Source organism: Silene latifolia, chromosome 10 (assembly GCF_048544455.1).
Source record: "Silene latifolia isolate original U9 population chromosome 10, ASM4854445v1, whole genome shotgun sequence".
Taxonomy (NCBI): Eukaryota; Viridiplantae; Streptophyta; class Magnoliopsida; order Caryophyllales; family Caryophyllaceae; genus Silene; species Silene latifolia.
The window spans coordinates 130,948,924-130,971,504 of NC_133535.1; the positions used below are offsets into that span (position 1 = coordinate 130,948,924).

The 22,581-nt window shown below is 38.1% G+C and overlaps 2 protein-coding genes across 2 annotated transcripts; both read right to left on the reverse strand.

Annotated features, from left to right (window-relative positions):
- Positions 1 to 720: 720 nt before the first annotated feature.
- Positions 721 to 1,623, reverse strand: LOC141608230 (uncharacterized). Its single transcript, XM_074427593.1, has 2 exons — positions 1,463 to 1,623; positions 721 to 1,351 (listed from the first exon to the last, which is right to left on the reverse strand). Exons 1-2 carry the CDS (start codon positions 1,621 to 1,623, stop codon positions 721 to 723), a joined length of 792 nt encoding a protein of 263 aa, XP_074283694.1.
- Positions 1,624 to 13,323: 11,700 nt separating this feature from the next.
- Positions 13,324 to 13,827, reverse strand: LOC141608231 (uncharacterized). The gene has a single exon (XM_074427594.1). It carries the CDS (start codon positions 13,825 to 13,827, stop codon positions 13,324 to 13,326), a length of 504 nt encoding a protein of 167 aa, XP_074283695.1.
- Between the last annotated feature and the right edge of the window lie 8,754 nt (positions 13,828 to 22,581).

Consider the following 22,581-nt stretch of genomic DNA (forward strand, 5'->3'; position numbering starts at 1 on the left):
GGATTCTAATATGTAATTTTCTCTTTCCCTTACTCTCTTTATTTAATGCTTATTATTCTTCTATCCCTTGTTCTTACTCTTTTCTTATTTATGTCTAGCTAAATATCTTGCCAGGGTTTAGGGGAGTCAATGGATTGTTGTTAATTGTTAATTAGGTTACGGATCTTTCGTTGTTGTTATGTCTATGTTGTTAATCACTGCTATTAACTGTAATGAGCTATTTGAATCGATGCATTTAGCCTATTTAATCTTTGTAAGCCTTGACCTTGACCGGAAGGTTCGAAGAGGTGAGACCCGCAGTGAACAATAGGATGCTTTAGTGAGGGCGGAAGCTAAGCTAATAGTATTTTAGGGCGAATTGAGACCGGAAGGAGATATTCATTGTCCCTTAGACCGACACAGTTGACTGATCTGTGACCTTAGCTGTGATTATTCGATATTCATTGATGAACCGACAATCCTAGTTTTCTTTCTCTCTTATTAATTCCTCTTAACCTTTTCCCTTGCCTTAATCTCCTTTAGTTTAGTTTATTCAACTCAAACCCCCAATTGTGACCGTAGACAGACCGAGTTGACAAGTAGATAGTGACCGCCTCCCTATGGAGATCGACCCTACTTACCGCTGACTTCTGTTAGTAGTAATTAGGTATTTATTTTTGGTACCTGACGATGGTATCATGCATATACAATCTCATAGAACAAGTAGGAAAAAATAAACTCTCAACCTAGGTTATCCATCCAGGCTTTGTCACGCTGCTGTAAAATGCTATTGTTGTTCTTGCTCCAACGATGTTTAACAGTAGTAATGGTCCTACTCACAAGAATATCAGGCCTGCACACCTGCTGCTGAAGCCTTATAATGTTGCTTTCATGCCAAATCTCATAAGTGAGTCCTACCATACAGGCACTAGTCACCTTCCTTTGCAGTTTGCTCTTACCTCTACCTGAGGCACACCATTGGTCAAAAGATTGAGAAGGAAATCTGATGCTCAAACACTTATGCATGATGCTGATACACTGCTTACTGAACTCACAGTCATAGACCAAATGGTGATGGGTTTCAGTTCCATCCTCACACAAGTAGCAGGTAGTCTCCTGACCAAAACCAATGCGAGCAATTCTGTCTGTGGTCAGTAATATCTCCAATTTGCTGGCCCAGTAAATAAAAGAAGTTGTGGGGATATTAAGAGGGTTCCAGCAAACAAATCTCCATTGAACTTTCGTGGCTGGTGGCCTAAGCCATTGATAACCAGCAGCTACATTATAGGGTTTAGTTTGATTTAACCACTGATTACCAACATAAGCTACTTTGAAGGAATCTTTTACTTGGACAATCTTCTTCCATGACCAACTGCAATCCAATGGTGCAGTGTAGTCATGCCAATCAACAGACTTCATATAGACATGGTTCACCTAACGAACCCAAAGGTGATCCTTTTTAGCAGCTAGCCACCACGTGTACTTCCCAAGTAAAGTTTTGTTCCACTCTTTCAATTTTTTTATACCAAGCCCTCCCTCTTCTTTAGGAGTGCAACAAGTCTTCCAATTCACATTAGGGGCTCTAGCATATGAATCTTTGCCACTCCATAAGAAGTTCCTACAGATAGAATCAATCTTATTCATGATCCCATCTGGGATCAGGAATATGTTGGCCCAGTAGGTGTGAATAGTGGTCAGAACAGAGTTTACTAACACTAAACGCCCTGCATAAGAGAGATGCCTAGTGCCCTAGGATCTGATCTTTGCAACTATTCTCTCAGTCAGCTTAGAGCATTCATTCTTGGACAATTTTTTGGAGGAGATGGGAACACCCAGGTATCTGAAAGGCAAAGCCCCTTTCCTAAAGCCAGGGACTTGAATAATGTTGTCCATATTGGTACCAGGCACACCATTAAAATAGATATCAGTCTTGGCTTTGTTTAGACATAACCTTGATGAAGCAGAAAAAGTAGCAAAGCCCCTCAACAACCACATGATAGATGCTTCATTACCCTTACAGAACAGATGTAGGTCATCCTCAAAAAGGAGATGGTTAAGTTTGAGAGCACTACTACAGATACAGGCTATAACAACGGGTAAAAACCGTTGTAAAAACAAAAGGCGGACGTTGTTAAAGCGGCCGTTGTAAAAGGTATTTACAACGGTTAGGTTATTTACTTAAACCATTGTCTAAAGTATTAACCACGGTTAAAAACCGTTGTTGTTGCGTGTAAGCCGTTGTGGAAAGTGTTTCAAAAATTTGGTGGGAATAATATAACAAGGGTTGTCATATGTATAACCGTTGTTGTAACTTTCCCTCCAAAATTGAAATTTGTAGTAACAACGGGTATATGCTACATACCCGTTGTTGAAATTTGTAGTAACAACGGTTCTTAATTTATAACCCGTTGTTGTAACTTTCCCTCCAAAAATGTGAAGACTTTTAACAACGGTTCTTCGTTTAAAACCTGTTGTTGAATATTATGCGCGGTATTTGTTTCATGCCATTCAAAAACCTGCATATATCAAAGAAGACCAAAGATAAATCACAAATTGGGTTCATCGAACTCAATAGATTCAATTCAACCACAACAAAGAAAGATCATATATATATATATATATATATATATATATATATATATATATATATATATATATATATATATATATATATATATATATATATATATATATATATATATATATATATATATATATATACTTACAAGGAGTTAAATTTACATGAACTAATCAAAGATTCCCTAACTTCAAAATTTTTTTACTAATAAGTGATCTAAACTCGAGTATCATGCATTTCTATTTTCTATGACGTATTTGCCCAACATGTCCCTTACCTCGTCTATATCTACACTTGAGTACTGCTGAATCTCTCGGTGACGGGTTGATTACATACTTTAAAAAAACAAATTAAAGACAAGACATTATTGTAACAACATCAAATACTGCATAGCAACATCATGGTTTAGCAGCACGCAAGACAACATCAGCTCTAATTTAAAAAAAGTAATAAACACATTATTAAATTACTAACCTTTTTTGGAATAAGGATATATCTTCGCCTAATAATCTCCAACATGAACCGACAAACGTAGTATCCACATTGTATGCTATCCGGCTGGCGAGGGGCCTATTATTACATAAAAACAAACAGACGAGAGAAGGCTCACATCAGAATCTTGAACTTTAGGTATTGTATTAGTATTAAACACAGATTTTTGCACTTAATGTATTGTATTTGAGCACGTACCCCTGTTATCGTAATAAAATCAGGGCCATCATCAGAATCTTTAGTGGGTTGATCCTGCTCGTTAGCTCTTCTCTTCTCAAAGGCCCCTTTTTTTTTTTTTAAAAAAAAGAGGCAGACACTCATTTTTTTAGGGACAAAAATTAGCTTTTTGCTATAAATAAAAATTGAAACTTAATGTTATTATAAATAAATCAGTATTATAAACTTACTTATTAATCAAGCGCTTAAAAGTCTCGCTTGGTGGATTATGTAAAGAGTCCAACCAAAAAACTTTCTTCTTTGTCGGCATGATGGCTGCTAGCATCCAATGAGTCCTACATCAAGAGACATCTTCATTATTAACAAGTACATATATTAGTTATGAAAATGCAATTGTAGGGGGAAACGTAATATTAATTTGTTTATTACCCTTTTTCATTATAAGCGGCAAAAATCAGCTTCTTGGTTGTTGCCAATTGCTGAGCAATATAGTCTACCCGATCTTCGAACGAGAATTCCAGAATAAATAAAGATAAAACATAGGGGCACAGGAATCCGTATTGATCAACTGGAACCTTCTTCTCGGGGATCACTCTCAATTTCAATATCCTACATTATTACGGTATTAATTCCGGTATTTAATTAAAACACTATCTAGTAGTCAGAATATTATGAAATTATTTATTAAGAAACTTACTTCATCCAAACAAATAGGTGTTGGACATCAATCTGGTCTAGGCCAGCCCAAATGGCTAGCATATCCCATGACATAAGTGCTTCGCGCTCAACCCCTAGAATATCCTCCTCGAGCGGAATAATTATCAATTGCTCGGTTGCTATGCGACGCAAGCCTCCTCATGCGCTTTCCTCATCGTCGCTTGTTCTTACTTTTTGCATGTAATCCTTCCCAGTATATTGTGTGGAGTTTAAACTCCTAACTTCTTTCAGGTCGGGGAAATAATGATTCTTTGATTTTGTGCTACTACCACCAGCCTACACATGTAGATAATTAAAATAATAAAAAATCCAAAGGTAACATATCCTAGTTGGAGTAATAAAAATAAAAGCGTACTTAACTAAATACCTCGTCAACCTGCTCTTTCAATGATGAGGTAGTAGTAGCAGGTATGACTGGGGATTTAGGCTTATCAGTCTTTTTTGTCCCCTACACAAAATTACCATGCATGCTTTTTAGAAATACAGACAAAATATAAGGGAGCGAGGTTTTTAAAAAAATGGAGAAGTTAATTAAATACCTCATCAAGTTGTTGTCTGGACGAGGTAGTTGGCATGTCCGGGGACTTAGGCTTATCCGCCTTAGCCGGCTTTTCTGTTCCCTACATACAAAAAATTTCCATGCTTTTTAGAAATACAGAAACAAAAAAAAATTAAAGGGAGGTTTTCATAAAAATGGAGAAGTTAATTAAATACCTCATCAAGTCCTCGGACATTAGGCTTATCCGCCAAAGCCGTCTTTTTTGTTCCCTACAAAAAAAAATAACATATAAATTTAACATATAAAAACATTCAACAATTAAAAATGTAACATATATATAAAGGTATTTCTTCTAACCCCAACTCGCTTTCGGGCTGAGAGGCGAGACGACCGAGCCAAGTAGATGTGAGTTTCAGGCCATTGGATGAAACTCCCAACCGCATCTCCCAGAATGGTAATGTCTTCACGAACTGGGATAGGCAGTTGAAAGTTTCATGGCCTGGAAAGACTGTAGTTATCTCTACTTTTCTATGATTCGGCAAAAGTTTTTCGCCGTGAACTACTACAGTTACCGCGGCTGATTTGGTGTGCATTTCTACGAGACCCCCGCCAACACGCATATTTGGATTTTCAAATTTAGGGTCAGCAAGAATAACTACTACCCTCTTGTTTACGGCCTGAAGAATATACACATACATTATTATATCCCAACATTTAATAGAATTCATATAAATTTAACTAATTAAACACTTCATGTATGCATACCTTACTGAAAACAGGGAACTGACTTGAAGGGGATGTATGTTGTTTTCCATCAGCCGTCTTCTCAAGTTGCATCTCCTTTTCAGACCCATTATTTACCTAATAAAATTAACCAATGGCACGATGTCAGAAGTTATAGCATTAGAGTTGGCAGGGAACACACCCCCTGATCTTACCTCCCCCCCAAAAAAAAGGAAGTATTAGGTGGTACCTGATCGGCTTTAGTTGTTACAGCTTCAGAAGCATTAGGTACCTGATCTTTCTGAATCTTGTTGACCGATACTTCCTTCTCATGTATTGCCAAGGTAGTAGCGGCCTCTTGACCAATATGTTGTACCTTATTACCCCCTTTATAAATGACATCCTCCATCATCTTCACTTCTTCTTCGGAAAGCTTGCCTCCAGCATTCAACTTTAGTAGTACGGATGCCATTAACTGACGCTGCGTGCCAAGAATGTAATGTGTCAGCAATTTTTATCCCAACAATAACATGTGAATTGAACTTAAATGAAAATAATAGAATAAATGATACCATGTCAGCCTTCTCAGACTTAGTCTTCCTTTTCTTCTTTGTCGGGGCAGTTGTCCCATAATATTTCGTTACTCCAACCTGTAACGGGACGCCCCTCAAACGACCTGGATGTTCGGGTCGGCCAATCGCTCTAGCAAGAACGTCATTACGACTACTGGGAGTGAATTTCCCTTCTTCTACCTCTTTCAATACGTTGTCCTATAATATATTAAATAAACTTCAAATTATATTTGTGACTAAAATAATAAAGTTAGTAATGAACTCGTCTTAATAAAATAATGCTTACTATGTTGGCCAACACTTCCTCATCATATTTGTCACGCGACCGGGATCCTTTAGGTGTGTGCCCTTCTTTATAAGTTACAAGCCGATCCAAGTTGGTCACTCCCTTTGCCACCTACACATTAACATGGTAAAATTTATACATGTAAATGTGTATCAATGCAAGTCCAAGTGTGATTAAAAAAATAAAGTCTCACAGGGGAATAATGCATGCTATTTACGAGGTTCTCTTCTATCTTTCTGTAACCGCCTCTAGAACCATACCATTTCCCCTTCTTGCATGAAATGTTAGCACGATTTCTTCTGCTAACGGCATTCAAATAATTATATAAACGCGCAAGTAGATGAGATAATAAAAAGATTATATAAAGGACTCATTAATTAAAAAAATGATAGGTAAATCGTTAAAAGGCGAGGATATTTGACACAAACTTCTCAGTAGTTCTCATCTTTTTGAAAAGATCCCATTGTTCCTGACTGATGGTGGGACACTTGTTTTCTGGTGGGCTCTTACGCATCTCCCCCGTTGCCTTGTCCACATACAACCAATCCCTAGCAACGTCACACCTCCACTGCCTGTGGACATCCGCTGCCTTATGCATTAAATACTTATCATGGATTTCATCGGGGTATAATAAAGCCTTCCTTCACACGAGCCAAGTATAACTCCGCTAATTTTGGATTCAAACTTCTAACATCATCTAAATGGATAGGCACAAACTGTCTTGTGCAACATCCAATCCAACTGGAGAAATAACCCGCATTTGGACCAATAGGGAAACCCTTCGAGCTCCATGTTATTTCCATCGGCTCTTTAGCGGCTATAGCTGCAAGGACTTTCGGGCACTTCGTAGCACCCCTCTCACCAGGCTTATTATCCTCAGGCTTATTATTCTTTTGACTTCTTTTCCGTTTTTCACCCATGATAATCCTAAAACCCAAATATGAATGATATAGCTAGGAAATGAACAACTTAACAACGTACATGCAGAGTATTATCTAAAACCCTAAACCCTAATAGGAATGAAAATTTAAAACAACAGATTGAGCTTCTAAAATCCTAAACCCTAGTAAGAGGAGTGGAGTAGATGATGCGGGATGATAAAGATAACAAAGAAGACGAAAAACAAACAGATGCATGAAAAAGAAAAAAGATGATCGTCTTAAAACCGTAATGACGAAACACAAAATTAAAGTGAACATACCTGATGATGATGATGATAAAGAGAACGAGCAGGATGATAAGGGAAGGCAACGGAATCTGGGCGTCGGAAACTGGGCGACGGCCGGCGACGAGAATATAGAAAGCGAGGAAGAGAGAAGAATAAACTCAGGATACCAACGATTGAACTGGTGTTGTGTGTGTTTGTGTATGGTATGCTGTATGTGTTTGTAAATTAGTTTTTTATTAAGACAAACTATTGACAACGGGTCAATAAAATTCAACCGTTGTCAAAACTTTATTACAACGGTTAAAATATACCCGTTGTAATATATTTTCACCAAATTTGCGCCAAAATAAAATATGTCAAAAAAATCAATGACAACGGGTAGGGGTACTACAACCGTTGTTGAAAGTAATAACAACGGGTAATGTAACTATAACCGTTGTTGATAGTATTAACAACGGTTAATGTAACTATAACCGTTGTTGATAGTATTAACAACGGGTAATGTAACTATAACCGTTGTTATTGTTGAACCTTTTTTTTTTTTTAAATTACTGTAATTCCATTACAGTCCAAACCTGTAACAATATATACATACTTTAATGCGAAGCACCATATACTTTGCAACATTATTCAAGAATTTCAACACCAAAGATCCACATCTAATAATAAGATCAAAAACATAAGACAACACCAACATGCATGCATACTGCATATCTAAGCTACAGGATTTACCATGCCATGCAAATTTGGGAATTTTTATTTAACAATGACCATTATTGATTTACTAATAAATTAAACCATCAAATTATTGGTCTGAAAATGACTCAAAATGTTGGTCGTCCATATCACCGTGTCCCGATGAACTATCTCGATGATCGGGGGCGTTTCTTGGATGTCATAGTTTCTTCGTTAACCCAAATACCTTCACCATGGTCATCACGCATATAGATGCTTTCAGTGTCCTCATGATCAGTGTCAACATCGTCGAAATAAGATATAGTGGTAGAGTGATCCATTCCCTCAAAAACGACATCATGATCATCATCACCATTATCGGATAGACTACTCCTTCTACTCCTTATAGACAGTACAACAGACCACTTCTTATCCATAGGATCGGTGACATAGAACACTTGTTTAGCTTGGGATGCCATTATGAAAGGATCATCCTTATTATTGCCAACCTTACCCAGATTGACCAACGTAAATCCCATCTTATCCTTTCGGACACAATGGATGTTGTTATCAACCCAGTTACATCGAAACAAAGGCATTGTGAAATCAATGTAATCTAGTACCAATATTTCTTGAATAACACCATAATAAAGGCATTTTCGCCAAATAGGCTTTTTATCTTTTAAAGTAGCAAAGTGCATTGCCTCAAATTCAGAACTCACACCACTATTTTGCATTGTGCTCAACTCATCTTGCTCGCGGGTGTAAAAAGTATATCCATTAATGGCAAAACTGTTGTAAAAGGTGACCCTGACATTTGGACCTAAACCAAGATGTAGTAACCTAGGAGAGATGTCATCACCAGTTTGATTCGTACACTCTAAGACAATATTCCTAAACCACTCTGCAAACGTCTTCGTATGCTCGTTCGCAATCCACTTCTCGGTCTTGTTTGGGTGATCGTATTTGAGCTCATCTTTGTGTTGTTGAATATAAGGTTGCACCTCATCTTCGTTGTTTAGCACATACGTGTGTGCTAAATGCAACATTTCACGTGTCATAATTTTTTCAACCCGGCCCCTAATACCTTTTCCGGTCATCCAGTCACTATGATGATTCTTAGGAACGCCAATCAACTCCTCAGGGGAGAGATGAGCGTAACAATATGAAAGAGCTTCGTCTAAAATAGCGCGTTCAGCAATACAACCTTCCGGACGATACCGATTAGATGTATAGTCCTTGTAGACTTTCATCAATCTTTCGAAAGGATACTGGTATCTCAAGTACACGGGGCCCAAGGTACAAAATCTCCCTAACCAAGTGAATGGTCAGATGAATCATGATAGTGAAGAAAGAGGGTGGAAAATATATTTCCAACTGACAAACAGAGGTTACAACGAGGTCCTGCAATGAATCCGCGTCATCGGGATCGATGACTTTCTCGCATATGGACTGGAAGAAGAGACGGAATCTAGTTATAGCATATCTTACCTTTTCAGGTAAAATGGAACGAATAGCCACAGGTAGTAATTGTTGCATCAAAGTGTGACAATCTGTGACTTTAACCCGGTGAGTTTTAGGTCTTGCATCGACACTAGGCTTTTGATGTTCGACGAATAACCATGTGGCACTTTAATTCCATTCAAGCATGCACAGAACTCTTTTTTCTCATTCCGTGAAAGGGTATAAGCTGATGGCGGTAAAAATGTACGATTACCTCTCTTCTGTGGTGCCAACTCTAGCCTAATACCCATCATTTTCATATCTTCCCTAGCTGCGGCGTTATCCTTTGTTTTACCAGGAACATTCAGAAGGGTATTGATAATATTATCACAGACATTTTTCTCAATGTGCATGAAATCGAGGCAATGCTTGACCTCCAGGTCAGGCCAATATGGAAGTTTATCAAAAAATATGGATCTTTTTTTATACCCACGAGTAGACAATTTAGAGCCGCTCTTCTTCCCATAATCTATCTCAATATGCTTTACTTTCTGATAAACTTCATGCCCACTCAAAATTCTAGGAGGTTGACGAAGTTCTTGTCTTCCATTGAATGCTTTCTGCATCTTGCGATAACAATGGTCATGATACAAGAACCTCCTATTTCCCATATACACATACTTACGAGAAGACTTCAAGTATTCAGACTCGATATCCTCCCCACACAATGGACAAGCCTCTTTCCCATGAACTGTGTGCCCAGAAAGGTCGCCATAAGCCGGATAGTCAGATATTGTACACAATAACATCGCTCTCAAATTGAAAGTTTCGTTCTTATATGCATTAAATACTTCTATCCCACTATCCCACAAGAATCGCAAATCATCTAGAAGAGGTTCCAAATATACATCTATATCATTTCCAGGTTGTTTAGGGCTGGAAATTAACAGCGACAACATCAAATACTTTCTTTTCATGCACACATATGGAGGTAAGTTATAAATAGCCAACACTACTGGCCAAGTACTATGTTGGCTACTCATGTTTCCGTGTGGGTTCATTCCATCAGTGGACAGCGCTAGACGTAAGTTTCTAGGTTCATTGCCGAACTCGGGATACTTAGCGTCGAACGATTTCCATTGCATACCATCTGCCGGGTGTCTTAGCTTTCCATCATTTATTCTTCCTGTTTTATGCCAAGTTAACATTTTTGCATCATCCGGATTCGTATAAATCCTTATGACTCTTGGTATCAATGGAAAATACCACAACACCTTAGCTGGGATCCCTTCCTTATCCTTATAACGCCACTCCAAACATTTAGGGCAATTGGTTAAGTTTTGATATAATTTCCGATACAATATGCAATCATTTGGACATGCATGTATTTTCTCATATTTCATACCCACTCCTCTTATTAGTTTTTTTGCCTCATATGTCTTAACAGGTAGAACATTACCATCAGGAAGCAACTCCTTTATCAAGGCTAAAAAACTAGTGAAACACGTGTCACTCACCCCATTTGCCCCCTTGATATTATACAACTTCACCACAACCGACATTTTTGTGAACTTACAACCAGGATACAGAGGTGCTTCAGACTCACACAACTTCTCATACATGTTGTTAAGGTCATCCCAATTACTAGTGTCATCACCTACATCTTCAAAAGCAATCGACTCATCATCATTCTCTTCATTATCTATAGACCCAACATTCAACTTCTCTACTTCCAACTCTTCCAACTCAAAAAACTCGGCAAACTCAAGATCATCAATTAGCTTTTCGTGTACCTCAACATCATCTTCTTCAGAATTATTCTCTTCCTCTAATGATTCCCCATGAAAAATCCAACGTGTATAGGATCGACTAAATCTCCATTTTTCTAGGTGTATTTTAACGTCCGGAAAAGCCATATAGCTAATATTACCACATCTTTCACAAGGACATGCAATACTAGAAGAACCTTTCAAATTGTTCGAAACGAATTCATAAAATTCAGCTAAACTATCCTTGTAGGTGCGGTCACTCATATTTGCATCAATCATCCAAGTTCGAGTCATTATTCTACATTCGTAATAATAGGCAACTAATTCAGAAAATACAATAATAAGCAAACAAATAAACGAAATTCAGGAAAGCAATTAAGCTAAATTATCAACAAATTAGATAATAACCCAAAAAATCCTATATCTATAAGCGTTGCTAAGAAACATATATATACCCGATTGATAAACACGATGAGGGAGAGAAGACGGTGACAACGATGGACGGAGATAAAGCCAGGAGAGACGATCGGGGAGGAATGGAGGATGATATAGTAGCGATATTAGCTTCATTTGTGTTTTGTAGCGTATAGCGAGAATAAAGCAATCTGTTGTTTTTAAGATCTTCATAACATTAATAACAACGGTTATTGAGTCTACAGCCGTTGTTAAAACGTATTAAAAACGGGTTCTAAACAAATCGTTTTAATTACTTTTCACTAATTTTGTGCCAAATTATTAACAACGGTTAAAATGTAACCGTTGTTATTAGTTTTTATATTAACAACGGTTTTGAAAGTATGACCCGTTGTTAAAACCAATAACAACGGTTAACGACACAGAACCGTTGTAATTAAGTTTGGTAAAATTCGCGGCATCAATTCTACAACGTGTTTTGATGATTTTCGTGAATAAGCGTTGTTAAAGGGCCGTTGTAGTTGCCTGTATTTGTAGTAGTGGAGGCCTACACATGGGATGGAATTGGAAGTCTGATTGTTGTGCAATAACATTTAAAATTCTTGATAAGTACTCCATACAGAGGGTGAAAAGCAGGGGAGAGAGAGGGTCCCCTTGCCTTAGACCTCTCTTGCCAGAGAAAAAACCAAAGGAATTGCCATTGATGTTCAAAGAGTAAGATGGTGTTGTAACACAAGTCATAATCAGAGCAACAAACCTTTTGGGGAATTTCATAGCAACAAGCATTTGGTGAACAAACTTCTACCCCACAGTGTCATAAGCTTTCCTGAGGTGAATTTTAATTAAACACCTTGGGGAAGCTTCTTTCCTATTGTACATTCTCAGAAGATCTTGACAAATTAACACATTCTCAACAATGTTTCTCCCCTTGATAAAAGTCCCTTGACTACTACTAATTATATCAGGTAAGACCTCTCCCAGCCTTGTACATAAGATCTTTGCAATGCTTTTGTAAATGATGTTGCAGCAAGCTATGGGTCAAAATTCAGTCACAGCAGCAGGATTACTTACTTTGGGAATAAGTGTAAGAGTAGTAGTGTTGATTTGCTTCAGCATCTTACTAGTACTGAAGAAGTCTAGTACAGCAGCAGTGATATCAAGACCAACCACATCCCACAAGACCCTATAGAACTGGCTTGAGAATCCATCAGGTCCAGGGGATTTTGTAGCGGGTATTGGAAAGATACTTGATTTCACCTCATCAGGATGCACTGGTTTGATCAAAATTGTTTTATGGTTATCAGTAAGCATTGAACCAGTTCTGACAGTAGGTTTGTGAACATTAGAAGTGTCATTGCTGGTACCAAGGAGGTCTTCATAGTAGTTTAGAAAAGCCTGTTCAATATCAGGAGGACTGCAATGACTGTGGCCATCACAGTCCTTGATTTGTAGAATTTTATTGTGAATTTGTCTGGTTTTAATTTGAGCATGGAAGAATTGAGTGTTTTCATCTCCCTCTTTGATCCATGCCACTTTAGCTTTTTCGCTGAGGAAGCTATGATGAGCCTTGCACAACTCTCTATAAGTAGAGACAGCTTCCAGTTCCTCCTCCATTATCAGTTGATTAGTAGGATCACTGTGCATCTGCTCTTGTAACTTGTCCAGTCTAATTTTAGCCACCCCAACTGCTTTCTCAATATCAGAGTACCCATTCATGTTTAACTCCCTCAGTGGTTTCTTACGATTCCTCAGTTTAGTGACCACTTGGTACATGAGAGTGCCAGAGACAGGTTGACTCCAATAAGAATGAATAATATATTTAAAAGTAGGATCACTCCCCCCACATGTTGAAGTATCTAAAGTGGGTCTTCCCTTTTGTCACTATTCTCATGTAGCAGATGCATGGATTATGATCAAAGAGTCCCTCAGGAAGGAAGTAAGCATAACATTCAGAGTATCTTCTCATCCAATCAGCATTAACCAAGCATCTGTCAATCCTGGAAAAGACTCGAGAATTTGGCTCATGCTTGTTGTTCCACGTAAAAAAAGCTCCTTGACCTTTGACATCAACAACTTCACAGTACTCAACACAAGCCCTAAAGTCTGCTATATCAGCCCATAGAACAGGTCTACCTATTTTCTCATGGAAGTCTAACATATTGTTAAAATCACCACAGAGACACCAAGGAACATTACACCCATCTTTGATATGCATTAAGTCCACCCAGCGCTCTTTCCTTTCCTCATCATCATTAGAGCCATAGACAGCAGTGAATAAGAATGTATCACCAGAAGAGAGTTCATTAACCCTAACAGTTATTTGCTGAGAGGACATATGCACCAAACTAACATGAAAGATTTGTTGTATGCAGATAATCTAAACCATACCACCAGAGTGATGATTATTGTTATTAATAGCCTGCCAGTGCTGACCCAAATTACTAAGAACTCCATTAATATATTGATCTTTTATTTTGTGCTCAACTAAACCATAAAGCCCTACATTATTGTGATGTAAAAACCTTTTAATATTTAACTGTTTAGAGAGCTTATTCATACCCCTTACATTCCAGCAACCCAGATTATCCATTATTAACAATATCAGGTGGTTCAGTCAGTCCCCCATTCACATTTTTATTAGGACTAGTCAGCTCGGCAGCATATGTTGGTCCAGCACTCCCAGGGTCTGGTATGCTAGTATGATGCTCTTGTCTAACCATCCTAGTAACAACTGATACAGGTGTGAGGACTGGTGCTCTAACACTCCCAGTAGCAGGTGGAATGACACTATTGGAAGCAGGTCTCACTTGCTCACTCTGTTGAGGTTTAACCATAGGTCTCCAAACTTTCCCAGGTTTAGGTGCAGCTTTAGGTGCTGGAGCATTCATAGGTTTGACCTTGGTAGGTTTTTTGCAAACATCACTCCCATGCCCCCACACCTTTGCAGATAGAACAAATGATTGGCTTCCATTCATATTCTATCCTTATCCATACTTCTTCCCCTTTCTCATCCAGGAACACAGGGAAATCCTGTCCTACTTCCACTTCAATCATGATCCTTGCATAGCCAATCCTATTTTTGTCTAAGGTAGCCCCATCACAGCTCATGAATCTGCTAAGCAAGGATGCTAACTTCTCTAGACAGTTCTTCCCCCAGAATTTAAGTGCCAAGCCACACATACGAATCCATATTGGGACTTTATGCACTCTTTCCTTAGTAAGACTTTCATTCTCAGTCCAAGGTTTGACAACAAGAGGTTTGTTATCAAACATTGGAAACCCTTATTGCAGAACCAAGGATTAACATTCAAGTGTGGGAAATCTTACAATAAACACACCATTGGGTAAGTGAGCAATCTTATCGTACTTATATTTTCCCCACAAACGACTAACAAAGCCATTAATGAGTTGCCGAGGTGGATTACCTCCTAACACATAACAGACTACTGCCGATTTCCAATATTCTATTTCAGGTTGTACATTCTCAGGGGTAATTTGTAGCAATGACGATTTAGGTGAACCAGATGAAGGAGTTTTCTTACCTCTCACCTCCGTCCAGCCTTCCTCAGCATCCTCTTCAACCTCCGAGTTAGTAACCGCATCTTCAACAATTACATCTATGTTCAGGGTCGGAATCCCAACAATCTCACGCATCTCACGCGTTGTTTTGGTATTCTCTGATTGCGGGATCCCCTCAACCCTAGTCGATGATTCTGCAATTTCCTTATCAACACTAGGCGATGATGCTGTATCAACCCTAGCTGATGATTCTGTAGTATCCATATCAAAGCCAAAATTAGAACAATTACTAAAAGAAAGACGAAGTTTTACTCGCGATTTTATTTGTCGTTTTTTTTGGGATTTTTTTGTAATAGCCTTCCTTGCCATAGTGCAAGATCAGAACCCTAGAATACCTAGAGAGAAGTCAGAGCTTTCTCTCTCTAACCCCATATTATTATAAATATCTTCCTTATATAAGGGAAGACGTCATTAGGTGAAAAACACTTATCTTGAATCATCCCTGAATCTATTAATCACCCTTTACTCTCTTAATTACTCTTGGAAGCAGACACTTTTCTTTTCCTTCGTACGTCGCTCTTGTTCATTTGCCGGATCTCGAACTTTGTAATCTTTCTCCACTCTTTATACTTAATCAATTTCATCTTTTGCATTCTTAATTACTAGTTTCTTAATTACTGTTTTAATTATTGTTATTGTTTAGTTTATGCAATTTCATTCTCTTAATCTCTATATTATGTCTCTTGCTTTCACATCTATTGTTGTTTGTTTCACCAACAACATGAGTAGCTAATTCTCTCTATGTCAGGATTAGGGGAGCCATGGTAGTTAATAAATGATGTTGTGAATAGATTAGTTGGTATGATTGTGAGAACTGTTTTATAACAATATAATTGTAATCGTTTAGTTGAATGCACGCTTCTATACCAGTTAATCCGGTTAAATTCAGACATAGATCGAGAGATTGTAATGAATAGACCTGTTATGAACAGTAGACTACACTAATGAGGGCGAGAGCTAAGTTAGTTGTATTTTAGGGCAGAAAGTGGACCGAGAGGACTTTTCCCTTACCCTTCTCACATTAGACCGACTGAGCTGTTTATGACTGAGTTGACTAACTGCTATGGTAAACCGACATCCTAGCATTTCTCTCCTTTTTTTTGATTACATCTTAATTCTTCACTGTCCTTATTGCTTTTTTTCTCTTGCCTTAATCTCATTTAGTAGTTAGAAAACAATTCAAAACACCCAAATTGATACCGTGACAGACTTAGATAGCAGGTGGATATAATAGCCTCCATGTGGAGTACGATACCCGACTTACCTCTGCTATATTTATTAGTTGAGCCGGTTGGTTTATTTTTGATAGGGTTGCGACAGCCGTGTCATCCCGCAAGCATCAAAACTAGCTGTACTTGCTAAACCAACTGCTCACCGTCCTCGAATGGATCACCACAGTTTTGAAAACACAACACGAGGACAGTTCACTGAACAATAAAGATAAGCAATGCAACAAAGATAAGACAGCTGTTCCACCATACATCTCCCACTCCCAACCACATCTCATAACTGACTACACACTAAAGTGTGGAGCCCTGCCAGTGGGGGACCGCTGCCTTGCCCACCTAAGCCCCACTCATCACACGAGCGATAACCCATGTTCATTAATGTGCACATCCCCTCTTGTGGCGGGTTCTACAAAGAGCGAATCAAGGGCGTGAAGCCACTCCCGCAAGTGACTCTACTCAGCCTAGGACGCACCTCGCAAACATCACCAACCATCTCAACTCCAACACCTCATACTCCAATCCACCACCAATAATCAAACAACAATATCAATCGTATCAATTAAATCACAATGCACATCTTAAATCAATTAAACAATAAACTGAGTAGGGAAACCCTAGCTTATCGCTAATCCATGCAAGTGCATCAAACAACTAGCCAGGCAAGACTCCGAGGCGAATCCTATAAGTAGTAACCATATCCTATTACTAGACTACCCCAAAAACCTACTGAAAGATAACGACGAAACAAAGACTTGCCTTGAGACGCGGACCGAAGTCGGCAACGATGACATCCCGACTCGATGACTCCAAGCATGAACCATTCCCCTTCTTGTGTTAGTGTCTAGGCTAGGTGAAGGAGTAAATAGGTGGGTGATAGGTAGAAGAGAGAGAGAGGTTAGGGTTAGAAAGATAAAAGAACCGTCGAAAATGAAATAAGGTTTACGATCTCGCATTTTATAATACGCTTTAACAACCGTGATACTCGGTCGAGTAAGCCATACTCGGTCAAGTGTTACCACTACTCGGCCGAGTAGCCTCTACTAGATCGTGAAAACCTTCATGTGGGTCTCCTATCCTCTCTCATATCTCGCGTTTTATAATACGCATTAACAGCCGTGATACTCGGCCGGGTAAGCCATACTCGGTCGAATGTTACTACTATTCGGCCGAGTAGCCTCTACTAGGTCGAGCAATCCGTCATGTGGGTCTCCTATCCTCTCTCATATCCATTGCTAAGGGTCTCCTCTGGTCAAACGGTCGGTCAACGGGTCCTTAAACAGGGCGGGTATTATAGTATTCCTCCCTTAAAAGGAACTTCGTCTCCGAAGTTCGTCCCACACCTCCCCAACATGACCGACAAGGCACCTAAGGAAAAACCTATCGCTTCACGACGGCGAACACTAAATAAGCTTAAGGCGCATATGATATTAGGTTATCAACATCTTTCGACATTGTTTTGTCAACCACAGAATCACCATATTGTTATTGTATACAACCACCAAGTTAATTACGGAACAAGGTTGAACTTCAAAAGTACATATTACATAAGTTCATGACCACTTATGCCTTGTTCTTTTGGACTAAAATTGTCTGAACTGAACTGAACTGAACTGAACTGAACTTAATGGAGCTGAACTGAACTTAACTGAACTTAATGGAGCTGAACTGAACTGAGCTGAAATAGTAATAGTAATAAAAAGATTATACTAATAATAACACCAATAATAATAAATATTATAATGATAATAATACCAATAATAATAATAAATATTATAATAACATTATTCATTAAGAATAATAATATAATAATCTAATCTAATAATAATAATTTAATAAGATATATAAAAAATAAAATAGTAATATAACAATAAATATAGTAATAATAATAATATATTAGTAATATAAATGATACCATTATGAATAATAATAATAATAATAATAATAATAATAATAATAATAATAATAATAATAATAATAATAATAATAATAATAATAACTAAAAAATAAATAATATAATAATAATAGGTCTAATATAATAATTTATTAATATTATAATATTATACATAATAATAATAATAATAAATATGTGATTAATAATAATGAATATATTAATAAAATAATAAATATAATATAATAACTTATTAATATAATAATATTAAATATAATAATAATATTAAATATGTTATGAATAATATTAATAATAATGAATATATTAATAAAATATAATATAATAATAATAATAAATATAATAATATAAACAATAAGAATTAATTATTAATAAATATATAGTGATATAATAAATATAATAATAATAATAGTAATAATAATAGTAAATATAATAATAATAATAATAATAATAATAATAATAATAATAATATAATAATAATAATAATAATAATAATAATAATAATAATAATAATAATAATAATAATAATAATAATAATAATAATAATAATAATAATAATAATAATAATAATAATAATAATAATAATAATAATAATAATAATAAAATCAGAATATAAATTAAGAATAATAATATTAATGTCGAAATAAATAAAATAAATCAAATCAATCGAATCGAATGTCTGAATCGAATCGATTTGAATCGAATGGAGTGAATCAATTGAATCAACTTAATGGAGCTGACAAAACCATTACCATTCCTTCGCCCCTTTCCGGTTCTCATATTACTATTACCATCTCATCACAGATTTTGATGGTATCTCGTCATCATATAAGCAAAGTGCATATCATGAAGTCTTAACTCGACACTAGGACATTGAAGCATGCATATGCAGAAAAATAGTTATTCATTTGATTCTATAACTAATTCAAATAACGTGGGGTGCAATATCCAGATACTCGGTCGAGTATGCTATACTCGACCGAGTATCGGCATGCTCGGCCGAATTTTCCAGGGTAGAATGCGATTTTCGGCATCTAATACACACAACACCAAAGTTTTGTCCTGCAAACAGCTAAATGGCTAACATCAACTCAAAGTTCCTGAGCCAGATGACTCAAAAGCAGTACGGGAAAATAAGTAGTAGCCTTATGACCAATTACAACACCCAAAATATAAGAGTACGATAAAAGTGCAGCAAATATCCAACAACAAATCCAAAGAAACAAGCCTAGAAAATAACTGGAACTCAAATGTCTGCACCCTTCTTCATCTCCTCACCACCTCGAGTGTCAGATGTCCCTGCTCCAGATGTTCCCGCTCTCTAATAAGCTCCAGCTGAGTAGCCTTCACCACCGGTCCATCTCCCTGCCTCGTCCAGCTGACTGCCGTAGTTGGCTCCCCACGGTCCCGCGAGGCAGCCAAACTCGGTCTCCTATGATGGTCTCCAAAAGCTGGGATTAACCCCATAACTATGGAACACTCCAGAACTAACCCCGGGTCCTCTCCACCAAACCGGCTGCGCTAAAGCCCTCCATATACCCTGGTTGTAAGCCATCTCATGCATGTTCTGTAGCACCAAGGTAGTAAAGATCCGCTCAGTCAGGTCACTAACCTGCATCCTGGGGTCGTGGATGGTGGGGTAGGGCGAGTACTGTGATGGGTAAAATCTCAGTGTATAAAAGGAAGGCTCAGTCTCAATCTCAGCCACCCTAGCTGCTCTTCCTCGACGGCGCTCGCGAGGCAGGAGAGCGATCGGCTGCTTCTCCGTCACGGAGATAGTCTCAGGTAGGTCTAAGAGGATAGTGGGATCAATCAAGTAAAACTGAGGCTCAGGTCTAAGCTCATCACTCCCCGGGTCATACTCTGCCAGATGGTCCACCACAGGAAGATACTCGGGATCAGAGAGCACCATCCACATAGACCCCTTCACCCTCCAAGCAAAAGACCCATCCTCCAGCTTCCTAAGCCACCTATTATGACACCAGTACCTCTCATCCATCGTAGGGACAGACTCGAACAACCCAGTACCCGACGCAGGTGGGGCCTCAAAGTCAGTCAATCTCTGAGCCAAGCGGGTCACTATAGCCCCACGAGAAAGGTGACGAATCGAAGACCGTGCCATAAGGGCCAAACTAGAGTATACGATCCCGGGAGCACTATAGTAAAAAGGCTTCCCCGGCAAAGGTTAAGATAGGACATCAACAACATTACCTCATGAGTGTTCATCTTGCTCACACCCTCCCTCCTAAATAATACATAAGTCATCATCCTAAGGAACATACGGAGTGACACATGTTGAACATCATTAATCAACATGGCACTCGAACTCGAAATGGGTCTCCCGGTCAGGTAAGGTAGGTAGTGAGGTGCCCCACTGTTCTTCACCACATCACTCAGGTACCCCTTTTTCTCAGTCTCTAGCCCAAGGTGGTTGGCAAACTCATCAAGTGTCAAGCTATGGTCATCGTTTATGAGGCGCAAAGAAATGGTTTTACCCTCTACATCATACTTAAAGGAGCTCAGAAACTCTAAGGTTATATGTGGGTAGGACTTCATTCGAAGATGCTAGAGTCCCTCCATTGCTGACACGGCTGTCGTAACCCTATCAAAAATAAAACCAACCGGTCTCTATAAAATGTAGTAGTGGCAGTCGGGTATCGTATCTACAGGGAGATGGGAATTCTGAATGCTAAACTAAGTCTGCCTAGGTAACAGTTTCTTGGGGGGTGATTATTTGATTCTAAACTACAGAGATCAAGAGAAAAGGAACAATAAAGAAACAAGCAATAAGTTCTAATGAAATTACCAGAAAGAGATACAACTAGGACAGACGGTTCACCATGATTTTTTCTAGAGATCCAATCTAGGGTCAAAAGTCGGCATAAACTCGGTCTGCAGGGTAATGAAAAGGTCCTTCTGGTCCGCTTTTCGCCCTAAAACATTACTAACTTAGCTTCCGCCCTCATTAGAATGTCCTAATGTTCACTGCAGGTCTTACCCCTCCCAATCTTCCGATCTAGGTCAAGGTGTATCAAATCAACTAGCTAAATGCGTCGACTCAAGCAGCTAATTGCTATTAATTGCGGTGATTAACAACACAAACCTAATTCTAGCCAAGCCTAATCACCTAATCTTAACCTTCCTAATTACCATGGCTCCCCTAAGTCCTAGCATTAGGAGATTAGCTATGCATAATGAAAATTGAGAAATTAACAATAACAAATGGAACAATTAACTTGAACATGTTAATAAAGTGATAAATTATGAACCCTAATACTAGAAATTAATTACTAAAGTAGACAAGAACTAAAGTAATAGAGGAAAGAGATGGTGAACAAGAACAATTGCAATAACTAATAATTGAAATTAAGGATGGAAAATACCAAATACAATGAATTGGAAAAACTAGAGTTTTAGGTCTAAGAAGTAAAGAGCAAGAGAGAAGAGTTCTGCCTGCCATCTCCAAAATATCTCTCCCCCTATTTTATTCTCAGATGAAATTAAAATACAAATAGGTAAATCTTAAAGATTGCGTAGAAATACTCTAGCATCGAAACCTCTCGATCGAGTAAACGCGAACTACTCGATCGAGCGTAATAAAGGTCAAACCCCACGATCGAGCAAAGCAGGTACTCGATCGAGGAACTCATCATACACCCCTCTTGATCGAGCATAAACATCCTCTCGATCGAGAGTTCTCAGCACAAATAGGTACTCGATCGACCAGTTTTAGTTAGTCAACTTAGTCGATCAAGTTGGCTACCACTGTGTCAGCATGGATGAACTCAAAACACCTTCCGAAGCCACTTCACGCATCCCTGGGTGACAAATTCCAGGCTCCGATTCTTCTATCTCCAAAATGCATGCAAACGGGACAGGTTCAGGCTTGATTTAGCTCACTTCAGGTCCAACCCTACAAGTAACGCCAAACAAAACAAAGTAGACTATTCGGGGGCATTTGTAGCTAGATGCTACATAAATAACATAGAAATGCGTGTAAATATAGGATAAAAACCCTATATAAAATGCACGCATCAAACTTCCCCAAACCAAGCCTTTGCTTGTCCCAAAGCAAACTATAAATGCAACTAAAAACAACTAGTGGAACTGGACCAGCTTACCAGTTACAAATTGTTCACTCAAACCAATTTAATGCAACAAATTAGCAAAGTAGCAATGGGTAAAATGCAAACGAGTTAAATCAATGTTTTGAAACTACTGAACCGTCGACCTTGCAAGACTCATATATATCGGACTCTCACGGGTCGCTCATCACACAGTTCAAGCATAAGGTGAGTATAATTTTGTGAGATAGAAAGAAGTAAAGTCGCTCACCTAACTTCGACCTATAAGAACATTCATGCAACCTAACATG

Coding starts and splice junctions, on each gene's coding strand:
- LOC141608231 (XM_074427594.1), bottom strand. CDS start 13,827: ATGTCCTCTCAGCAAATAACTGTTAGGGTTAATGAACTCTCTTCTGGT.
- LOC141608230 (XM_074427593.1), bottom strand. CDS start 1,623: ATGAATAAGATTGATTCTATCTGTAGGAACTTCTTATGGAGTGGCAAA. Junction 1,352..1,462: donor AACAAAACTTTACTTGGGAA/GTACACGTGGTG, acceptor ATTGGATTGCAG/TTGGTCATGGAAGAAGATTG.